General features: G+C 42.9%; 1 protein-coding gene across 1 annotated transcript in view; it reads left to right on the top strand.

Moving 5' to 3' along the window:
* Positions 1–22,652, top strand: part of LOC310994507 (SH2 domain-containing protein 3C-like) — a 40,969-nt gene that overhangs the window by 11,700 nt on the left and 6,617 nt on the right. The window contains exons 2-7 of the mRNA XM_083983224.1: positions 14,084–14,212; positions 16,495–16,644; positions 17,431–17,708; positions 19,822–19,949; positions 20,091–20,463; positions 22,444–22,573. Of these exons, the coding sequence (XP_083839350.1) occupies positions 14,084–14,212; positions 16,495–16,644; positions 17,431–17,708; positions 19,822–19,949; positions 20,091–20,463; positions 22,444–22,573 (1,188 nt within the window). The remainder of the gene's footprint in view (positions 1–14,083; positions 14,213–16,494; positions 16,645–17,430; positions 17,709–19,821; positions 19,950–20,090; positions 20,464–22,443; positions 22,574–22,652) is intronic.

The following is a 22,652-nucleotide window of genomic DNA, read 5'->3' on the forward strand; positions in this document are numbered from 1 at the left end:
CATCCATCAGGGTGATGACCTTTTACCCCCAAAAGCCTACAAATTAACCATTAATGGTTCAACCCAGAGAGGTGAGGATGACAGCGAGTGCCACAGCCCTTAGGGATTGTGTGTGTGTGTATGTGTAGTTGATAGTATTCTGTCTTTTTAAAGAAATATTGACATCAAGCTGAAAAAAGGTGTGTTATTGTGACTGGACACTGAGTTAACACACCACACCATAATTATCCTATTAGTCACAATGAAGTCATCTTTAGAAATAGTACTTTTTCAGTTTGCTGACAGTCATGACACTTTCACTTTCAACCCCCTCGCAAGCATCTCTGTGAGCTGCCAAAATGAAACGTTAGATATGTATTTCCAGCCGAGTGAATAAACTGCCTAAAGCATCTTTCAGCTGTCCCAGCTGGTCCTGGGTGTCATGGACACCAGCAGCTCCAGTTTCAATTAAAGACAAGAAGGAAAAAAAAACTTTACCATGAGGGAAATGGAGCCAAGATTGAGGAAGGGCACTTAAGAGACTTTAATAGTAGAATACTGGGATTATTTATGGAGCCGATTTCAAAACAATAGGAACAGACAATTATGTGATGACAGATTGAGCTGCTGTTATATGAATAGAGCAGAGAGAAGGCCAGTATGTATTGTAAACAGAGATAACATACTTATTCAGTTAACAACTACAGAAAAACAATCATTTATATACCATGTGTTTGAGTAAATGCTTAATTTCTATTTCCTTCCCTCTCCTCCGCCTCTCTGCCTGTGTCTGTCTATCAGCGTTTTGCTGATGGAACAAGGTGATGCCTCTGCTGTTGTGCGGCGTCAACACACACTGGCGCACGCAAACAACTACACACTGACAGAGCGGCTGAGTGGATCGGTGAGGGAACGTGCACACAGTGGGGGAATGATATGATATGTGGTTGAGAGATGGCAGGTTAGAGCGCGAGGAGGGATGGAGCGAGAGACGAACTGACAGTGAAGAGAAGAGAGGCTGAGATGATTAGGGATAAAAGAATGGAGGCGGACAACGTGAAAACGCGATGTAATGAATCGGCGTTGTAAACAAGTACAAATGAGGAAAGAGAGTAAGAGGTAAGACAGACAGATCAGCTGTGATGCTGGTTAGAAAAGAGGAAATGAGACAACCCACCTCCCTCCACCGATTTTCTTATCTTATCTCAAACCTTCTCAGCGTTACGTGGAAAAAACAGGTGGATGTGTCAAAGACTGAGGAGGTGTACGAGAAAACCAGAGAACATGACGAGTAACCACTCAAATAAAGAAGACAACACGTCAAGAGGAAAGCTAAGAAGTGGAGAGAATAGCTTTGGTGTTTGGATAGTGAATGAAAAGCAGTGGGGAAAAAATAAAGCAGTGAGGTAAAGGAAAGCCATATGATGAGTCAGGCGTGTGCGTATGTGTGTGTGTATACACATCATAGCGGTCTATAAATTGCTCTGCGGTGAGGGAGGTGAAGGATGCGAGGCACAGAGAGGCAGAATTGCAGTGATTGAACAGCAAAACTTAATCTGAGCTTGGACCAGCCAGTAGCAGTTAAAGATGTGCAGGGTCGGGCCAGCTGTGCCAGCTAAGGTTAATGCAGTCATTATACTGTTTTTGGAAAAGTTTCCAGAATATAAGACAGTGCCAGAGATATACTCTATAATATAATTACTTTAGTGTGCACAAATAATGAAAGATAGCCACTGTGTATATTGGGGCTTGTTGGTCTCACAGCCAGTTTAGGTGTTTGGTCACATGGTGCATAAAAAGTGTCAAACTTCTCACACTGTTTGCTGCCTTTAAGAAACAATGACAGGGACCCAGCTACATGCAGTTGCAGAGCCAGAAACACTGAGATCAACATTTCTTAATGCTTTCTGAGTACCCCATGCAACTTGGCTCTCGGTAGTGTGGCACTACCAGAGTTTGAATTATCCTCTGTGGTTTGGTTTCTGGCTGTAGCTATGATGATTGTGAATGGTCAGGTTAAAATGTCCTGAAGGCAGTTTGGTAAACAAAGGAAGTATTTGAAAAGTTATTATGACTAGTAATGCTACAGATGTTGTAAGTGTTGGTAGTACCTCTTTTATTTGTATTCATTCCATTCGCGTACAATGTTGTTGAGTTCATGTCTTTGTCAGTCTAATGTTCTCATATCAAACATGCTTTTTCCTGTGATTCAACATAGACAGAAAATTACACAATACCACATAATCGCACAATGGTGAGTTAGCTACTGGCAGACCTGTGACGGAACCATAATTATGTTAGACATCCATACAAGTCTATATAAACCCTTGGTTCTGTTTGGCTGAATGTTTTCTGTTGAAGTTCCTGTGCCGAGTGATGCTCCAGTCAACAAAACGGAACAGCTGGAGACACAACTGCTAAATGTTGTGCTTGTCCCAAATCCTCTCAGCCACGCTGGCAGGAACCCAGGTCACCACACACTGTAATGTGTGTAAATTTAAGGCATGAGTCATTGCAAATAAAATGGCAAAAAGCTGTGTTTTTGAGTGGGCTGCGCTTGTAAACTCTGGTGTGGCTCCATGACTTTGTTTTCAGCTATTGTTGTGGTTTTTACTATCAGATTGTGATTAATTTGGACGGAGTTCACATTCTGGCTTTAGGTTCTTGGCAGAGTGGATGTAAAGGGTTTTTTGTTTCTTTATCTTCATTCATTTGTTGTGTGTATCGTCTGTGCCTTTTGTTTTTAAATTAGTCCTGAGGTGAACTACTCTACCACCCAACTGGCCCATAGGGGAAACTGATGACTGATATAGGAGTGCTATAGAAAAAGATCACACACACACACACACACACACACACACACACACACACACACACACACACACACACACACACACACACACACACACACACACACACACACACACACACACACACACACACACACACACACACACACAATCATACACAAAACACAATACCATGATAACTGCTCCCAACCAGCCATGTTTTCCTCTTCAGTACACCTCACTGCACATGACAGAGCAAAGCACACATGGGGCACATTAACCTATCCCTGTCTCTCTCACACCACACACACACACATTTATTTTTCCTTAGGGAAACACCAGCTGGGGCATGCAGACTATGGCGTTACCATGGCAACAGCATCTATAGGTGTGGCATCGCTGACTCGGCAGTAAGGGAGTGGGGTGTGAACATGTGTGCTTGTGTATGTATGTAATGTGTGTGTGTGGTGGATAACGGATGTCTACAGTCAAACACTGTATTATGACACCATACCATAATAGCTAATCTTATTCTTAAAAAAGTTAACCAAGAACAGTTTTCTGGTGTTTCCTACAGCTGTCGACGCTTTATGTTAGTATTTATTAGTGATATAAACAAAAAAAGAGCCTGTAAAAGTAGACGAGCCATAGTTTTTATTCACTTTTTTGTGTTGTTTTTTTTTTATTGGTCTTTATTCCAACACAAAGCCATTTAATGCCCGTCATGCAGAAGATTTTTTTTTACTTTGTAAGGACATTTGAGTGCCTCTTCAAATTTAAATTGCTTAACAAAACATCTGTCATCAACCTTAGATTCAAATTTGACTCATGCACCAGAGGGCGTTGCAACTTGGAAGTCTTTCATATGAAATGCCCCAAAGTGTTGTCAGAAAACACTAGTGTTCATATGACCCCAAACAAAACAGATTTCCAAAGCCTGTAAAAGCTTAATAGCTTCGATAAGACTCAACCTCTTAGTCATCTATCTACCCTCACTGGGCGAGTCCTCGCAATTAAACTGTGAATATTGTCTTTATCAAATTTGTATGTGTATCCAGTTACAGCAACGCAATGTGTGTGACTACATTGCTCTGTCATTAGTAGAAGTATTAAAGTAATTTGAATTGAATTAGGTTCAAGCAAGCTATCTCATTTCATCCAGAGAAATGCCTAATTGAATCTGTGTAATCTCTCATCAGTATCTGGGTGACATCAACACTACAGTCTGTTTCTTTAATGACTAAACATGTTATCATCACCCTGAGCATAATGGAACGCTCTCACCTCTATTTTTACCTGCGCGCCGCACACTCATTTGTAATGGTGTGTTTGTAGCTTTTTGTATGTATTCTTGTGTCTGCGTGGATGCTGTGGGAAAATGGTTGTTTACTCCCCTCACTCTTCTGTGTGTGTGTGTGTGTGTGTGTGTGTGTGTGTGTATAAGAGAGAGAGAGTGAGGGAGAGAGACAGAAGTGTGTAGCCTACAGGCCTGTTTAGCAGAGAAACCGTGGGGTTAGGAGGCGAGGGAGAGGAGTGCAGTCTGGAGTCGTACTTAACAGTCAAACATCATTAAAGTCTTCTCCGCTCCTTTGTGTGTGTGTGTGTGTGCGTGTGTGCCCGAGTGTGTGTCTCCGCGTGTATCATCAGCACGTCGTGTGTATTTATATCTGAGTGCGAATGTGTTCGTGTTTGTGAGGATGAAAATGTTTTTTCTGTCATTCCTGTGATGTCTAGGTTACTTTTTGCTTTGTTTTCCTTCTCATCGCCACTGACAGCGCTGTCATGTGCACACACACACACACTCAACAGAACCAAAGAAACAACACAAATGAACCTGGAAAGATACAATACATTTCACAAGAGCACCAGCGTTGTCTATACGTACATAATAAGGACACACTCAAACACAAATGGCGGCAGTGTCACACACAGAGAGGACATTCACCCCTTCAGGCAGCTAATTGTCAGCATATATCTTTTGGCGTGATGACATGCACACTGATACACACAGACACACACTCTTGTATTTCACTCTCAGTAATGGTCCTCTCATCAAAGTGCTGATAGATGTTTCCCACCAGGTTGATTAGAGAGAAGGGGCAGAAAGAGGAAATGCTTTAGTAGGTCTTTGAGCCAGAGACAAAAAGCCGGAAACCAGGTGAGTCACAGAGGAAGAGACATTAAAATATGAATGGCACAGTCGGATAAGGACAGACGGAGAAAGAGAGAGAAAGGAGAGAAAGGAGAGAGAGAACTGGCCACATCCACAGCTGCTTGCAAAGACAACAAGATCAGTGACCGTCTTTATTTCATTATCCGCGTTGCTTTCACCACTGGTAGTCGAGGCTGATGAGAGCCAATCAGGGAGCAGCCGTGGGCGTCTACATCATCGTTTCATAAAGGTCTCTATTGACGCCCATCCAGACTACAACACACCCCCGGACTGTCTATGTTTGTGGTGCTCAAAAACACCAGCTTTGTGTGGACAGGAGGTGAAAACGTTGCAAAAACATGCGCGTTTTATAACAAAAATGTATTTCATGTTAGCTCCATAGAGAAGAAAGATATACTGTATATATACAGTGGCGAGAAAAAGTATCTGAACCCATTGGAATTTCTTAGTTTTCTGCATTAATTGGCCATTTCATGTGATCAGATCTACATCTAACTCACAAGTATAAACAAACGCAATGTGCTTAACCTACTACCACACAAACAATTATAATAGTTCATGTCTTTATTGAACATATCCATTAAACATTCACAGTGCAGGTGGAAAAAGTAAGTGAACCCTTGGATTTAATAACTGGTTGAAGCTCCTTTGGCAGCAATAACCTCAACTAAACGTTTCCTGTAGCTGCAGATCAGAACAGCACTACACTCAGGATGAATCCTGGACCATTGGTCCTTACAGAACTGCTTCAGCTCAGCCATGTTCTCAGGATGTCTGGTGTGAACGGCTCTCTGGAGGTCATTCCATAGCATCCCTATTGGAGTCAGGTCTGGGCTCTGACTGGGCCACTCCCAAAGATGGATTTTCTTTTTTTGAAGCTACTCTAGATTATCTAGATAGTAGATTTACTTCAGTGTTTAGGGTCATTGTCCTGCTGCATTACACAACTTCTACTGAGCTTCAGCTGGTGGACAGCCACCCTGACATTTTCCTGTAGGATGCCTTGGTAAACTTTGGAAGTAATTTTGCCCTTGATGATGGCAAACTGTCCAGGCCCTGAGGCAGCAAAGCAGCCCCAAACCATGAGATGATGTTTACATGCTGGTATGCAGTGCCATTTTTACACCATAAAAATAGTTTCATCAGTCCACAAATGATTTTCCTATTAGTGTTGTGGAGGGGCAAACTTCAGGCCTGCAATGGAAAGCAAAGCAATTAATGCAGAAAACTAGGAAATTCTAAAGGCTTCACATACTTTTTGTTGCCACTGTGTATATTTATGGACTTTGTTGTTTTGATTTTATAGTAGTGACCTCCATTCATACTTCACTGCTGACATAAGGCGACACAGTGGGAGGTCATTCCTTTACAATCGTGTGTCAGCAGATACATACAGTTACTCAGCTTCAAAACGTTACCAACCAAACAGAGCTCCTTCTTGATTCTTAATGCGTTGAAGTGCACCAGAAGCTTTGCCACCGTGCAGCAGATGACTGTTTCGTACACGTTCGCATTTGCTTTGACTTCCGCACATGGGTGTTCTCATCTGACAGGGGTGAGAGTGACACCCCCCCCACACACACACGCATACACACATGCTCACTTTGCGAAAAAATCCCATCCAAAACTGAAGAAAGAGAGAGTGACAGAGCTGATGCAGAAAGCAAAAAGTGTGCAGCAGGAGGGAAAGAGCGCAGTTTCAAGACAGAGAGTGGAGCCGTGTGATGCGGAGAGGCACTGTGCTGTGTGCAGTCTCAGTGGGAGTGTAGGTGGATGTCATATCCTGTCCACCAGCTGTCACTCAATCCAGGGGGTCTCTTCTCTGACACCACACTGACTGACAGCTCGCACCAGTGCACTGTATCACTGTGTGTGTGAATGCGTATGTGTGTATTTCTGTCTCTATATAAATATATAGGCATCCAGCTGCCTGAAAGGGTGAATGCCATACGGTGTGTGTGTGTTTGTGTGTGTGTGTGTGTGTTTGTGTGAATGTGGAGAGGGGAGGGAGAGGGGGGTAAAGGTCACTGTCATCAGTCTCATATTCTCTCCCTGTCTCTGTACATGTCGTCACTGTCATTGTATAAAAGGAGTAGCGTCTTGTCTGATGCTCTCTGATCATATCAGCACAGTTATTTTCATGTGTGTTGTTCACTTACGTTTTCCTTCTTATCTACACATACAGATATCATTTTATCACATGTTCTATGTCAGATTTTCTTCTTTACCTTCTTATTCATCTACAGCAATGGGGGTGTGAAGGATTAAATAGAAGCTATGTTTGTATGAATATGCATGAGGGTTATAAAATCAGTCAAGGACGGCTCCTTTAATTAGTCTTTAATTACTTTAACAGGTCTCTGATTATTATTGTTTGAAATGTTTGCAATAATTACCTTCAAATCTCACTGTGTCAAAGATAAATAAAGTTGAATTAATACATAGAAGCAGATTGAACAAGCGTGGCCTTAATCTCATGTACAGTGTGTTTATGTGGTAGCCTAACTTTATACATCACCGAGGGTTGAAAAAATCAGCCAAGTAACAACCTCTGCAGTCTGTTGTCATGTCAACCTCACCTTGCATGTTGTAGCAGCATCACCCACTACTCATAACTAAAAGAAAAATGCCTCTTTAAGAAGTTGAATGTTTGCTTTGTTGTTGATATCTGACTCTAAAAAGTGTTGAATGTGTGTGTGGAAGAGATGTGATTTGTAAACACTTTTCTTCAAAGGTGGAAAAGTGCTAAATCAGTTTACCATAAAATGGCCGTTGTTCCATCAAAAGGTCATGGTATTAAATCGGGGGCATTGCCAGACTTCTTAAACGGAGTTCGCTGCAGAAGCTTGGCCAGAGGTTGAGTTCAGCCTGAATCCAAAAACAGTTCAAAACCATGACCTGCAATTTCTTAGGACCTGAGCAGAATTTTACTAAGAATGCCGGTGTAATAACTTAAAGACATACACCCCATTTTACCCTCTATCTGCACCAATTCCTCCTGTCTTTGGCATTTTGCCTCAGCGTAATTGTTAGACCGACTCACTAATGCACCTTTGGCACTTAATCATTCAAAAGCACAAGTTCCAACACTCCACTGTGTGGCCCGAACACACATACAGACCATTATTGGACACGCCGAATGAAAAATGCAATGAAAAGAGCACTTTCATTAGCTCGGATTCAAAGCTAGTCTCACCTTTCTGAGAAAAAAAAATCAGGGGTGTAAATATAAAAAGTTTAATGTTACCAACACTCCCTCTACTGCTCGTATCGTTTTACATGTGCCTAAAAGCCCATTATACCCGTGTGAACCTGTGTGAATATAACAGTGGAAACCAGGCTGGAGGGCGCAGAGGGATTACAGCATTCTGGAGAGGGGTGATATTGGCCCTCGTGCGTATATACAAACCCCTATAATGTGTGCATGCCTGTGTGTGCGTGGGTGTGTAATGGGAGATAGGAGGATTCGAGGGCCTGTGTGCAATAATCCTGCTCTCTATCTCCCCCAAAAGAGAAGATACATAGAGTTGAAGGGGTGGGGGGGGGTGGGGGGGCAGAGAGGAGGCGAAAGAGAAGCCAGATCGAGGGATAGCGAGGTTTCCTCAACAATTGGACCCCTCACCTCAGACACACACACACACACACACACACACACACACTCCAACCAGGCCCCCACCCTCAACCCAGCCCCTTTTCCTACCCCCACTGCCACCACCACCACTCAGGGTGTTACCATGACAACGGGGTTAGAGGCTAGCCCACGAGCTGAAAAAGAAAGAAGGTGCATTCTGACATGAGCTTAGATCTGAGTGCTGCAGTCTGTTTAGAATGCATTCCTCTCTTCTTTTTTTTTGTTTTGTTTTCATTGGAATGCGTTCTCTCTCTCTCTCTCCCTGTTTCTTTCACTTTGCATCCGTGCTGGTAAATGCCGGAGACTTCTGTCTGTTTTCCCTGCAGGTTTTCATACTTGTCAGCAATTATCTTCCATTTCATTTCTCATTCACGCCGTCGCTCTTGGAGTTGTTTGTTTTTAGTCACATCCCTTTTACACCGCTCAAGGTACTTGGCTTTGTGCTCCTTCTGCAAGAATTAGCAAACAAACTAGTTCAAAAGCAAACAACAACACGCTGATTTGTGCCACAGTTAACACTTCTACCTTTCTGTGTTGTGCATTTTGAATACCTGGCCTTAAGAAATAATATTTCCTCTGCATGCATTGATGAGGATGTTGCTGCTGATTACGGAACTCAAAGTTAAATCCTAAATGGAGGATCACTGACATTGTCTGATTGAATAATAGTGTTCATTAACTGTATTGTGCAATTGTTAACTCTGCTTTCAAAGTTGTGCTGAAAAGAACATACAAGCATACAAACTGGACAAAGTAAAAAAACAAAACAATTCAGTAACCAATTCAGCATAGATCAGACAACAAGACAAAATCAAGAATCTCACACACACACACACACACAAATAGTCAACAACAAGCTAGTTGTTGTGAGTGTGAGTGTATTATGTATGTATAAATATGTGCATATATTGAGAATTTCTCCCCATTATCATCCCTTTCATTTATTTTCCTGTTGGGTGGTCCGTTTTTTCTCTCTCTGATGCTGGGTGATAGCAGTGTCAATTTTCACCCGGGCAGGGAGGGGTGCGGTGATGTCATGAGACGAATCCGCCTAATTGGCTCGCTGCGAGGGGAAGGAGCTCCAGTGCATGTTGGTGTAAATTAGGTGATGGATCACACTGTGCTGTTATCTATAACTCATATTCACACACTCACACACCACCTCCAGCGTCTATAGCGTGTTTCCTGACTCCCCTGTATCCATTCAAACTATGTACGACTCCCCCTGTTAGAATGGAAACATCTAAACGCACCTTGATCTTAAACAGGCTCTCTGCTTTGGTAGCCTGGTGTTACTTTCTCCCCAACTCAGCCCTCACCTAAAATAGAGCTCCATCCATTAATAGTGCTACCCATTTGGAAATCAGACATATGCACTACATGGGTGAGTGCACACACACACACACACACACCAATCTCTTTTCCTCTCTTCACCCCCCTGGGAAAGCAAAGTCCTGCATCAGCTGCTAAATTGCCTAAACTCTCTCATCTGCTAATGGGCTACCTGTCTTCCTGCGCGTCTGCCTCTCTGTCTACATTAATGAGTTTCTCTTGTCTGTCTGTCTGCCTCTATGCCTTCCTGAATGTCTGATGTCTTGTCTTTATGTATTCTGGTTGTTTTGTTTTGTCTGTCTTGAGCTGCTTCTGCTGCTCCTCCGCTGTCTATCCGTCTGTCGATTTCGTAAAACTGTTGGTTTCTTTGTTTTGATCTGATGGATTTTTTTTTACGCTGCTCTACATGACTGTTGTGTTGATGAATCCGCGCTGTCGACATGCACGTCTTTCCAATGAAATATGAGACTATGCTTGTACACTGACATGAAATATACAATAAAGTAACAAGTGGAGCCAGCTCACATCTGTACTTCTATGTTAGTGTTTTCTTTGCCAGTGCTTATGCATATGAAGAATAGTATAAATAGCAAAAGGTTACAGTTACAGTAATAACGGCAGAAGTAGCTGCACAAGGAGAAATGGAGAGAATAGTAAAACTAAATATAAGGGCAATAGAAGTTATAGATGGCAGGGTAATACTATCAGCAACAGTAAGCCAGCCGAAATCCTATTTGTAGTAGTAATAAACTTTATATATGTGGAACTCTTTTAAGCGTTATATGAATGAGCCCTTTACATAAGAGAGTGAAAATAGAAGAGGTCGACAAGATGATGAAAAGCACGAATGCAATCTATGTAGGAGTAACACTATCCATAATAACAGCAGTGGCAGTGGTGGTAATAATAGAAGTTATAGAAATGACTGTGATAATACTACTAGTAGCCATATAAGTATTAGTAGTCTTGCATTTGCCTGGGGTATACTACTGCTGATAGTACAAATCGTATTCGCGGTAACACTGATATTACAGTTGTAGTAGTCATAAGTCATAATGGTTATTTAAACAGTAGAGATAGATGCAGACTACTCATTGTAGCAGTAGAGAGCAGCTGATTGTAGTAATATAGACTGTGGCAGTAGTAGTGCTAACAATAATGTATGTATGTATGTACGCATACATTTGTGCCTAACATAAGTAAATCCTATATAGTCTTTTTTTAAATTATAAATAGATCTAATAGTAGCAGCAGAGTCACTGTGAATAAGAGCCGCAGCAGTAGAAGTAGTAGTAATAGTAGTACACAGTAAGTGGAGTTTATTGTTCCTGTAGTTGTTGAAAGATGGCAACAACACTGTACACACAGCCCAACAAATATGATGATACGTTGCTATGCCAACCAAGGACTCAGCATAGCGAGGGCATAACAGTGGCACAGACCTGCTCATTGTAACCAGAGTGGTAATATCTGGGTCTTTTGTAAACGCCTCCCATTGTACTTCCTCCACTATGTGTCTCCCCCCCTTTTTGTCACCACTGGAAATATTTTCTATTCTTCACCCTCTTCACTCCTGAGCTCTTGAGTCTCTACTTCATCCTCGTTTTCCCTTGTCACACACACACACACACACACACTCACACAGCGTCTGTACTTATGTTGAGGGCTGTGAGAGAAAGACGTTTCCCAACAGTGAAACAGCACAACAAAGCTGTACAAATAGCCTCATACTCTAGTCTGTACTTGGGATGGATTCAGATAGATGGCCACCAGTATGTGTGTGTATGTGTGTGTGTGTAAGATTGACACTGTTTATGCCCTTTTACATGTTAGGATATAACAAAGCAGATCTTTGTGTGTCGTTGTTTGTCCTTGTCAAACCACTTTTTATTGTGTGTCTGTATTTCCGTCTCTGTCAGTGTGTCCCCTCTGATGTCAGTCTATTCCTTGAACCGTATCATAAATAGAGCCCCACTGACATTTCAATTTGCCCCATAACCCTTCATACACACACACACACACACACACACACACACACACACACACACACCCCACACACACACGTAGGCTACACACCAAGTTCATTGTTGAGCATCGGTTCAGTGGCAGGCCGGCCTCTGCTAGGTTTCCACGGAGACAAGGAAAAGCAATAACTGCGCACTTGACCCCTCTGCTCTTTTATTGGCCTCTTCTCCCCTTCGCACACACACACGCGTACACTCACACACCTCAAATCTAATCTGGGAGAGTGAGCCTCCATGGCGATATTCCTCCCATCCTCCCCAGGGGATTGGAGAAGAGAAGAGAAGAGGAGAGGAGAGGAGAGGAGAGGAGAGGAGAGGAGAGGAGCAGGGAGAGGAGGAAGTTAATAATTTCATCTTGCAGTGACCTGGAGACGATAAGATCGATTGTTTGCCTCTTGTAGTCTCCTCATATCATACACACACACACAAAAACAAACACACATACACACACAAAAGCTGGCAGGTGGGAACGCACTCTGCAAACAGGGATCATCACAGTTTCCCGTGCTTTTTCACACCATCTCCTCTCCTCTTTCTCTGTCTCCCTCCCTCCCTCCCTCCCTCTATCTGTCTGTCTGTGGCACTAATTCAACAGCAGTCTGATGACTTACTGAAACTTTATAATTGTGAGGGATGATGGAGGGAGAGAGGGAGATGAACTGTGGGCAAGAGGGAAACGAGTGCGACCGAGTAAAAACAGCCTGAGCTAAACAGAGAGAGAGAGAGAAAAAGAGAGAGAGATTGAAGGAAAATATTAGGAGGAGCGACAGGCTGGCCTTAGCGACAAGGCTGTTTACTGTTTATTTTGGTCTCCGGTCTCATTTCTCTTCATATTGGCAGAGTCAAGATGATTTCCTTTCTCTGTTTATTCCTGTGTGGATTTCTGTATTTTGTGTATATTTGTGTGTGCGTGCGTGCCTGTATCCATGTATGCGTGTCCTCTTTTTGCCTCATCTAAGATCATCTATCTGAACTCAATCTTTCCACAATCACCGGTTGTTCTAGCGTCTCCACATAACATCCAAGTCCCAGTGTGGGATTTCCTTTCCTTACCTAAGCAAATAGTACTCGAGTACATCTGATACATGAACACAAACTCACTTTGGAAGTTAATGTAGAATGTAGAGTTCTTCACATACAACAAATTCACATTTTCAAACATTTTTATATATCATTGACTGCATTTACATGGACTTCAAACTGGGATGCTGAAGTCCATGTAAACCCAGTCAATGGTTTTTATTCACTTATCATATTGTTATTATGGATTCAGTAGAACTAGGGGCTGGTAACTGCCAAGGAACTTGACTGATGGGGTTTTAATCATAACACGTATTTATTTTCATGTTTCACAGCCCCCGAGTGCCATTCTTTGTGCAAAAAGAAATGCGATGCTTTCAAATCTGAAATCTGATCCGTTTTGCTTGTGCGTGTTGAGTGTACGAATTGTGTGAGAGTGTGTGTTATTACGAGCCATCCTGAGTAACCACAATCAAATGCTAAAGCTGGGTCTCCACAGTTCATGAGAACAATAAGAGCTTACTCATGATGATTTCTACGTCTTAGTAATCAGGTCAGGGTCGATTGGATTGGCTCTTGTATCTGAGTATGTGAGTATGTGCTTGTGTGTGTGTGTGTGTGTGTGTGTGTGTGTGTGTGTGTGTGTGTGTGTGTGTGTGTGTGTGTGTGTGTGTGTGTGTGTGTGTGTGTGTGTGTGTGTGTGTGTGTGTGTGTGTGTGTGCCTGAGTGAGTGTGTTAATGTTTGTGTGGAAGGCTGCACACAATGCTGTTGCTCCCCTGCGGTGATGCCTTCTGTAACACAGGTGTATATCTCTGCGCATGTGTGTGTATTTGTGAAAATGACACCAACCATCACACATGCATTTTACCTCATTATTCTACTCCTATTAAACTGCTTCTTGTACTGTAAAGTGTGCGTTTCTATATATATTTAAGTTCTCAAATCCTCTCTGGAGCTCAGATCCTATTATCCACGGGATTTACCCCGAATAAATAAAAGATGAATATGGAGTGTGCATCTTATCTATCGTCTGTTTCCATGTGAAGACGCTGTACCAGCTACATTTCGTGACACTGTGGTGTAAATCCGCTCCCACTGATGTCTTGTTTTCCTCTGCTTGTTTACTTCATGCAGTTCTCCAAGGAGAAGTACCTGCTGGAGTCTCCTCCTGAGAAACTTCGCAAGGAACTGGAGGAGGAGCTGAAACTGAGCCCTGCTGACATCAGGAGCCATGGCTGGTACCATGGACACATACCCAGAGAGGTAAACACACACACACCCACACACACACACTGTATGGAACACTGTATAAACAGCACACATGCACAGAAGAGCAGATTGTGCCAATCGTGACATTGGAAGTCCTCAGTGGATGTTTAGGAACAGATGGATACACGCATACTTTCCAAGGCAATAAACCCTTGAGATAAAACACAGCCTGTGTACAGTGTCGCAACGGACACACACACACACACACAAATGCACACAATCAGACTTGCATGCAAAAAGCCTTTTGCAGACAACTTTATGAAAGTCCTCAAAAAACATAGACATTATTAGTTGATCTACAGAAAATTAATCCCTACTTATATAATCAGTAGTTGATGATTAATTGTTGAAGTCATTAATGTCAAAGGATTATGGGAGAAAGTTTAATCATATTTTAAATGAAGTATCTTTGGAGATTTCAACAAAACAAGTCAATTAAAGACATTGGAGCCCGGGGAAGTGATGATGATGATGAGTTGGTTTTACATTGTGTGTTTTGATTAAACCAAACCAAGATTATTGTGCTCCATCTAAAACATCTGACTTTCACACCTAAAAATAACCCAAATTTCATGTCTTATTCTTGAGAAACCCACTGAAGATGACAGAAAAGCTTCAAATAAAACTTAGTGTCTGTAGCAATAATATAAATAATTGCATTCTGAAAATGATGTATTGCTTCTGCAGTTCCTATTTCAAATCATAATAGATTAAAAAATAAAATAAATAAAAAACAGAACTAATTGAGATAAAAGTCCAAACATAATAGTATTTCTGTGTGGGCTGACGCGGTTGTCAACCAATAGTATTAGTTGAGCGATTACTTGGCCAAAATCTCTGGCTTTGAAAGCACAGTTTAAATGCTTTACACACAGAATGACACTGATTAATGAATCCCATCATCTGTCACAGCTCAGTAGAAATTGCTTTAGCGTTCAGAAGGAGGGAAACTCTGCCAAACAGACAGCTGCACGTGTTGCTGATGTACGCAATTGGATTTCACAGCTGGTGACTAAGACACGGAGACACACACACAACAAGAGACCTGCGCCCACACACACTGCGTGCACATGTGGAGGGTGTACTTGTAAATAGACACAGCCTCTGTCTCCCGATCAACCTCTGTTCCCCGTCTCTCCATCCCTCCAACAAACACACACACACACACACACACACACCCAGATTCAAATCAGCCATCTGTGAGTTTCTCCTCCTTTTAATTTACATAAAATATTCATGTATTCATAGATTTGCCCCAGTGTAAAGTTGGGGAAACCCTGAACGCTCCGGTTTCCAAAACAACGCTTAATGACTGGTTCTCACACACACAGACACACACACCCTGTTGGCGGATACTGTACATTAGTGTCCCTAAATCCCATCCTTCCTTCCTGCTCATTGTCTACATCCTGTTCCGTTGTTTTTCCCTTTTAAAGTTAAGACTTTTAGGATGTGTGTGCAGAGACGTGTGACTTTTCTGGAGTCACATAGTTTTTATTTACTTTGTTCCAAATTGCCATGAAAAACATGAATCATTCTTAAGAGCAATGAGGGATTAAATAAATAAATAAATAAAATCCCACAAAAGCTAAAAAAAAAAAAAAGAAGAGGGTCCTGCACTTGTTTTCATGTGTGTATATACTGCCTCCTGCTGGTCATTGACTCTCTGTGCTGCATACTTCATGCCCTGTGATGGGTGAGTTTAAAGTGTTGCTACCTTCATGTAGATATTTCTAAAGGAGAAACTGCTCAGTTTGAAATATGTTATGGCCATTGGGTCAATATGTGTGATCTCTTCACAGAAACCACAATGTTTGGCATCAGCAAGATCTACAGCCTGAAGCTGTCCCGTTGACCATCAGTGGCAGATTGCATTTCTGGGACGCTTGTTTTTGTCGATAATTTCAAAATAATAACTTTTTACAGAAGTGCTGAACTCGATAAAAACGTGTCCTCAGAAAGTCATCCCGGCCGTCGTGGCTGACATTTTAACCGTCATTGCCAATTCAAACTGTGCATAACAGAGACAGTTTGGCAGCGAGAGACGTAGTTTGTGTTTGTTCAGCAACACAAACTGTCCTAAGGCATTGTCATAAATAATCATGATTCTCTCCATTCAATTATTAAACAGTCAGAGTGTCAGTAACAAAATGTTCACACACATGCTCCGGCTCAGTGAGCCAACTTTGCTTCCAGCCCTTTAGGATTGAAGATTTTCATGTCTCCCTTTTTACTAATTTAAAAACATATACTTTTTTTCCCTCCTCCTCTGTCAGGTGTCAGAGACTCTGGTTGTACGTAATGGAGATTTCCTGGTGCGTGACTCTCTGACCAGCGTGGGCGACTACGTCCTGACCTGTCGGTGGGATAACGAGGTGCTGCACTTCAAGATCAGCAAAGTCTTGGTCAAATCCAATGAGACCAAGGTTTGTATTCAGCTTCTACTGACAGTCTGTCTCAGCTCCCAGCTCCTCTTAACTATGAGTTTTGATGTGCTCTGCCTTTCAAACTGTTCGCTCTATTCGCTCCATTTGTTCTTTGGCTGTAATTTTAGCATAAATCATGTGGTGCTGTGCATTAACTTTATATTTTGGAGCTAGAAGTGGCAACAGAGAATATTTTGATACTGGTTTGTCTAATGCTAAAAGATCAAATGCATCAACCACCCCCGGTGTTTCAACCACTCATCCTGTCCATCAGTCTTTCTCTTATCTTAGTTCAGACCCTCACTGCACTTGAATGAAATGCATTTTGACAATACGTTTAACACCTTCAGCAACTGGACCTTCATGCTCCATGAGAAAGGTTGCCTGTAATGATGGAGGAGGCAGGTGTGCCTTGTTGGCCAGCTGTGCCTTTCCATTCTGTCCACCTCCAAACCTTAGTTTCCATTCAGCCTGCTGATTGCTGTTTCATTCTCTCACGAGTTTGAAGCAGGCGATTGATATTCCTGCACTGTGTAAACTGGTTTTAAGCACTGTGCAAATAACAGAGGACCAGCAGCTTTTTTGAAAAAGATCTGTAACCACTTGATACAAAACATGGGGGGGGGGGACCTCCCCTGTAGAGTTATCGAGCTTCAAAAGAAAACACGTGCTCTGATTTTCTCCCCTCAGATAAAATCCACTAGTTTTTATGGTACAAGTTAATTACAGTAGGTATATAAAAAACCCATAGTTGATATATTAAATGCTGTCTCTCTTCACCCTCAGGTGCAGTACATGCTGGAGACGGACAGTTTCGACTCGGTCCAGGAGCTTGTGCGGTTCTACATAGGCCAGCGTAAACCAGTCTCTCAGTCCAGCGGTGTCCACATCTACTGTCCGGTCAGCAGGACCCTCCCCCTGCGCTACCTGGAGGCCACCTTCGCACTGGCCAGCAGCAAGCAGGGCTCCGCCTACTCACCGTCCAGTCAGAGAGGAGCGTACATCAAGAGGAGGAGCGTCACCATGACCGACGGGCTGACGACAGAGAAGATGATTCCTCACAGGTGAGCCGGGACGAAAAGAAGTGTAACGTTATTGTGTGTCCTTCAGATGCAGCTCCCCATCTGAGCAGCCAATAATGAAATCCTGACCGTTCTCTTTTTTTTCCTGAGTTTTCATATCATGTTTGCCTTTGTTTCATTCTTGCTTTATGTCATACATACGATCAGTGACTCAGAGAGTCCCAGCCCAGTTGAGACACCAGTGGCACCTCCAGAACCAGAGCCGGAACCTGTGCCCAACAGCAGGTTGTGTGTTTGTGTGACACCAGTGTTGTGTTTGAGCACTAAACTAGTGAACTTACCTCCCACGTCCCCACAGTCCCCTCAGTCCCCTCAGTCCCCTCACTCCACAGACACCAGTAGCACCTCCCTTAGTAATAAAGTCCTGTTAGTGCGCTCAGAGCAACTTGTTTCTCGTGACCTCCTCTGCACCGGCTCACTAAGCTTTCAACCTAAACGAGGCTGTTTGAAACTACAAACTACAAATCTACAAAACAGGAGCAGACAAATATGTTGTGTACAGTGGAAATACATGTTTATCCTCTTAGGGAGTTCTTTAAGTTCTTTAATCTTTTGTTCCATTGGACAAAACCAGTGGTAGTAACACACTGGACTTAAAGGGATAGTTCAACATTTTGGCAAATTGGCCCATTGCCATAATGCCTATAGTTTTCGGAGTAGGTTCGTTACCTCTAATTGTTGGTGCAAGCTATATTGAGAACGGCAGAGCAGAGCCACGAGCTGTTCAGAGCTAAGCTACGGAGGCTCATGGGATTTCTTGGTTTCCCTCATCAAACTCATAAAATACACAATCCAACAACTCCAAAACGCTCTCGTGGACAAGTTGTGACCTGCACATTCACCATGTTATGAGATAATAACAGAACGTTACGAGACAGAGTTGTTTTTGAGGCAAATTCAGAGACTGCTTGCCGAAAAACTGCTCCGGACGGGAACACGCATCAGCTGTTTTGCATGAACCAAGAAATTCTTTTAGCTTCCATAGCGTAGCTCTGAGCAGCTCACGGCTCTGCTCTGCCGTTCTCAAAATAGCTTGTACCGACAATTAAAGGTAACGAACCTACTCCTAAAACTATAGGGATTATGGCAATGGGCCAATTTGCCAAAATGTTGAACTATTCCTTTTAAGATGTGTGGAGAAATATATTTTCCCAATACATTTTGTTAAAGCAGAAGTAAGTGATATATTTGTGTTAATATAAGTCTTAAATAGTTATATCTTCCGACAGCAATCACTTACATAGAGTGTTTGGTCTGAATCACGGGTCTCTCAGTCCCTCTGCTCTGCTCTGAGTCGAGGAGAAAACATTTATCGTATCCTACAGTTTTTATCCAATGAGGAGAGAGAACGGCATGCAGGGCTGTGTGTGCAGCCAAGGAACGCCGTGAATGTGGTGACGTAGCGACGAGGACTGTTATGGTGCGTTCAAGGAAACTCGTTTTTTTCCGACCTGTGAAGTCGTACCAGTTCGATCTGGTACATAGACTGTACAAAAAGACGTACTGGTACGATTTCACGGGTCGGAAGTTACGAGTGGCCGTTATAGTGACTTTCACCGGTAAAACAGGTCGGAAAAACACGAGTGGGTTGCCTGGAACGCTACAAAGTCGTAAGTTGTGACTTGAAGCTGTAAATTATGATTTCAAAAGCCTGCCTGGAACGCAGCATTAGCGAAAACGACCGGATCACTCACTTCTGCTTTAATGAGGCTTGTTATTTTCTGGATGTTCTCACATTGTGCATGTTTAAGTTTTATTTAGGATAGCCCCTTGAGATGCAGCATCTCGTTTTCGAGGGGGTGTGTTTTTGGCTCTTTCTTTTTAAGCCTTAAACCTGATTTTAATCCATAAATAACCTGATATATAATATATGTGCATCCTGACGTAGAAGAATTACCCCTCTCCCTCCTCTCACCCTGATGTAATAAACATTAACATTCTTCACCACACCATTCCTGTCACCTGAAACTGATCAACGTGACGTCCTGATTTGCACTTTTGCACTGTGTGTGTGGTTCCCCTCAGCACCGTGACAGCTTTTTAAGTTCACACACACAAAGATTTTTAACATCTTAAAAAAATGCTGTGTTTGCAGCCCGTCGACAATCCACCACCACAAAGACGCAATGCGGAACTGTGCAATGAGCATGGACCAGATTCAGGAGTATCGCTGCCCCTTGTCACCTGTTGGGGAAACCCCGCTGTCTCCCGCGTATAGTGCTAGTAAGTGACAGCGACACACACACACACACACACAAGCTCAGATGCATGAATAGAGAATAAATGCACGCCCCTCAATTTCACAGACACATCCTCCGGAGGCGGATTGTAAGACTCCTCTCTCTCGTTTTTTTTTTTTTTCAGTCACCAGGCAGAGAGCCCACTCCAGCGGGCGGGTTCTGGCTGTCGTCCCACCCTCCCCTGTGATGCGTCGTTCCAGCGACCCCCAGCTCAGCCCCTCCGCCAGTAACAACCCTCCAGAGCATCCGGCGCATACCTCTCATTCAGCACACTCCTCGCCCGCCCACCATCCCGGCTACCAATCACATTCCTCAGAAACAGCAGGGAGCTACTGTGACCTCAGACCTTGCCCCGCTGGCCCCCCCAAACCCCCCGCCAAGAGCTACGTGGAGCGGTTGCGAGTCGAGGAAGGGAGGGAGGAGGGAGCGAGGGAGGAAGGAGAAGGGATGTTCTCTGCTCCACAGGTGGAAACAACATCCTCATTCAGACCATCCAGGTACGGGACGCAAAATTCTACATTATGTTTCCAAAAGACACTGTTTTTAACTTGGAGTCCTAGATGAACAGGACACACAACACCGAAACAGCTTTTGGAGTTTGACATATACACAAACCATACAGTAAGAAACCTGCAGTAACTGGTACACAGCAGCCTGTTATTTGCACCAACAATGCATGACTCTATTCCTCCTGTTGAGTTAAATACATAGCATGAAAAAGATTACAATAGTCACGTTTTGAACGTCTGTTTTCCAAGGCTGAAAGTAAGCAGTCACTGTGAAGTGTTCAGGTTAGACAAAACACACACGACAGACAAAGGCAAGAAAATCATAAAGCAAACTTGTTAAAATTCAGAGGGAGGATGAAGCCGCAGGGTGTTTTGTGATTCATAAAGTCAAGCAGGCTGTATAAATGGTGAAGTGTAGGAAAAACAATATCTGCAATGAGATGTGAAAGATGCATACAAACAAAGGAGATTTATTCAACCTGTAGTTTACCAGTGTTTCCTAATGTAGGTACCTGTCTATCCCAAGTCTCTGTACACAGAGTCATATTCTATTAGGATGTAAAGTTGCTGTGTGGAAAGGTCAATACATCTGCTGACATTTTGTCACAAAGGGCACTAAAACGAGAGTGAGGCAATTTTGTCCAGGCGCTGCAGCACAGCTACAGCATGAGTGAGCAGACACTGGGAGACGGACTTGAGTAAACGGCTGACGGTCCTGTGGGAAAGGGCTCGAGGGCAGGCAGACTTTATACTGTGGTCATAGTCACAGCAGATACTGTATTTTACAAGGCCTGCGGCGCCGGGGGAGGACACAGTGTCCGAGGCTTGTAGAACAGCAATGGTACGTGCGGCAGAGATGGAGCGAGCAGCAGTTTTGGCCATCAGAGAGTCCCCCTGTGGATTGTTGGTGCTGGGAGGTTACTGTGCCAACACTGGAGAGACTGGCAGTTAAGGCAGTAAAGGCTGCTCATGTTTTAGGCATCAATGTGAACCAGGGACTGGTTAGTTGAAGAGAAAACAACATAATTAGGACACATGGATGGTTTGTTATTGGCCAGACAGTCCAGTCCCTGACAGCACATGCAGCCAAGCTTTCACCCAGAGGACAGGTCAGCTTGCTGTCAGGGACAGGGTCAGTAAAACTTTTGTTTGTTTGTTTTTTTATAGACAGTCAACCATTGACCCCTAATGATCATTTTAATTATTGATTAGTCTGTTTTACGGATCAGTATATGCATTCTTTGGTTTATAAAATGTTTTTTTAAAGTTTCCAACTGTGCAAAACTTATAGCACAGACATTACAGAAATTATCCTGCAGTTTGAAAACCTGGAAATGTGGTTATTTCTTCATTATTTGGTTCTTGAAGGTGGACTGAAATCAGATTATCTCCATAAAATGAAAATAGTGAAAAATATCTTGTTCTCCCAGGTGATATGACAAAACATGGTTTAGGATTTGTCCCTGTGGTGCTGATGGCCACTCTGACCCTTAATAATTCAGATGTAAATGTCTGAGATGTAAATATAGTGTCACTGTATACCTTCAGCTTTATGATACTGGTTTTCATTAAGTGAACAAATAACCTTAAGCCCCCCTGTTAAGGAGCTGTGGGACTGATTTACAACTGACTCATTCATCAGCACAGCTCTATAGATATTAGATTTACTGACTTCATATAAGAAGTTGGCACATAAGTATAAATTGCATATCATAAATGCCACTGCACAGTATCTAACAGTAGCAGCACCGACAAGTTTATTTTTCTGCCTTTCAACAAAACCTTCTTTATGTTCTGTTTACATGATCTTTGAACCTAAGCACTGGGCCACTGTATGTACGAGCCTGCGAGGATACTAAGATATCTGTTGCAACCCGTTTATCTTTACAATGCTCTTGTTGCTGTAGCCCTCGCCGGTGCTCCTATCCTGTCCTAGTTTTCTAATGCGGCGTAATCGCTCTTGTGCAGGTACGAGTCTTGCCTTATGCCAGCTGAGAATAAGCCTCTGGAGATGTCGGTGCTGAAGAGAGTGAAAGAGCTGCTGGCTGAGGTGGACGCCAGGACCGCAGCCAAACACATCACCATGGTGGACTGCAGGGTACGCACGGAAAAGCACACTTACTGTATATATATATATATATATGTTCATACATGCATACAAAGTTGTGCATAATCAT

This window comes from Trachurus trachurus (assembly GCF_905171665.1).
Source record: "Trachurus trachurus genome assembly, chromosome: 12".
Taxonomy (NCBI): domain Eukaryota; kingdom Metazoa; phylum Chordata; class Actinopteri; order Carangiformes; family Carangidae; genus Trachurus; species Trachurus trachurus.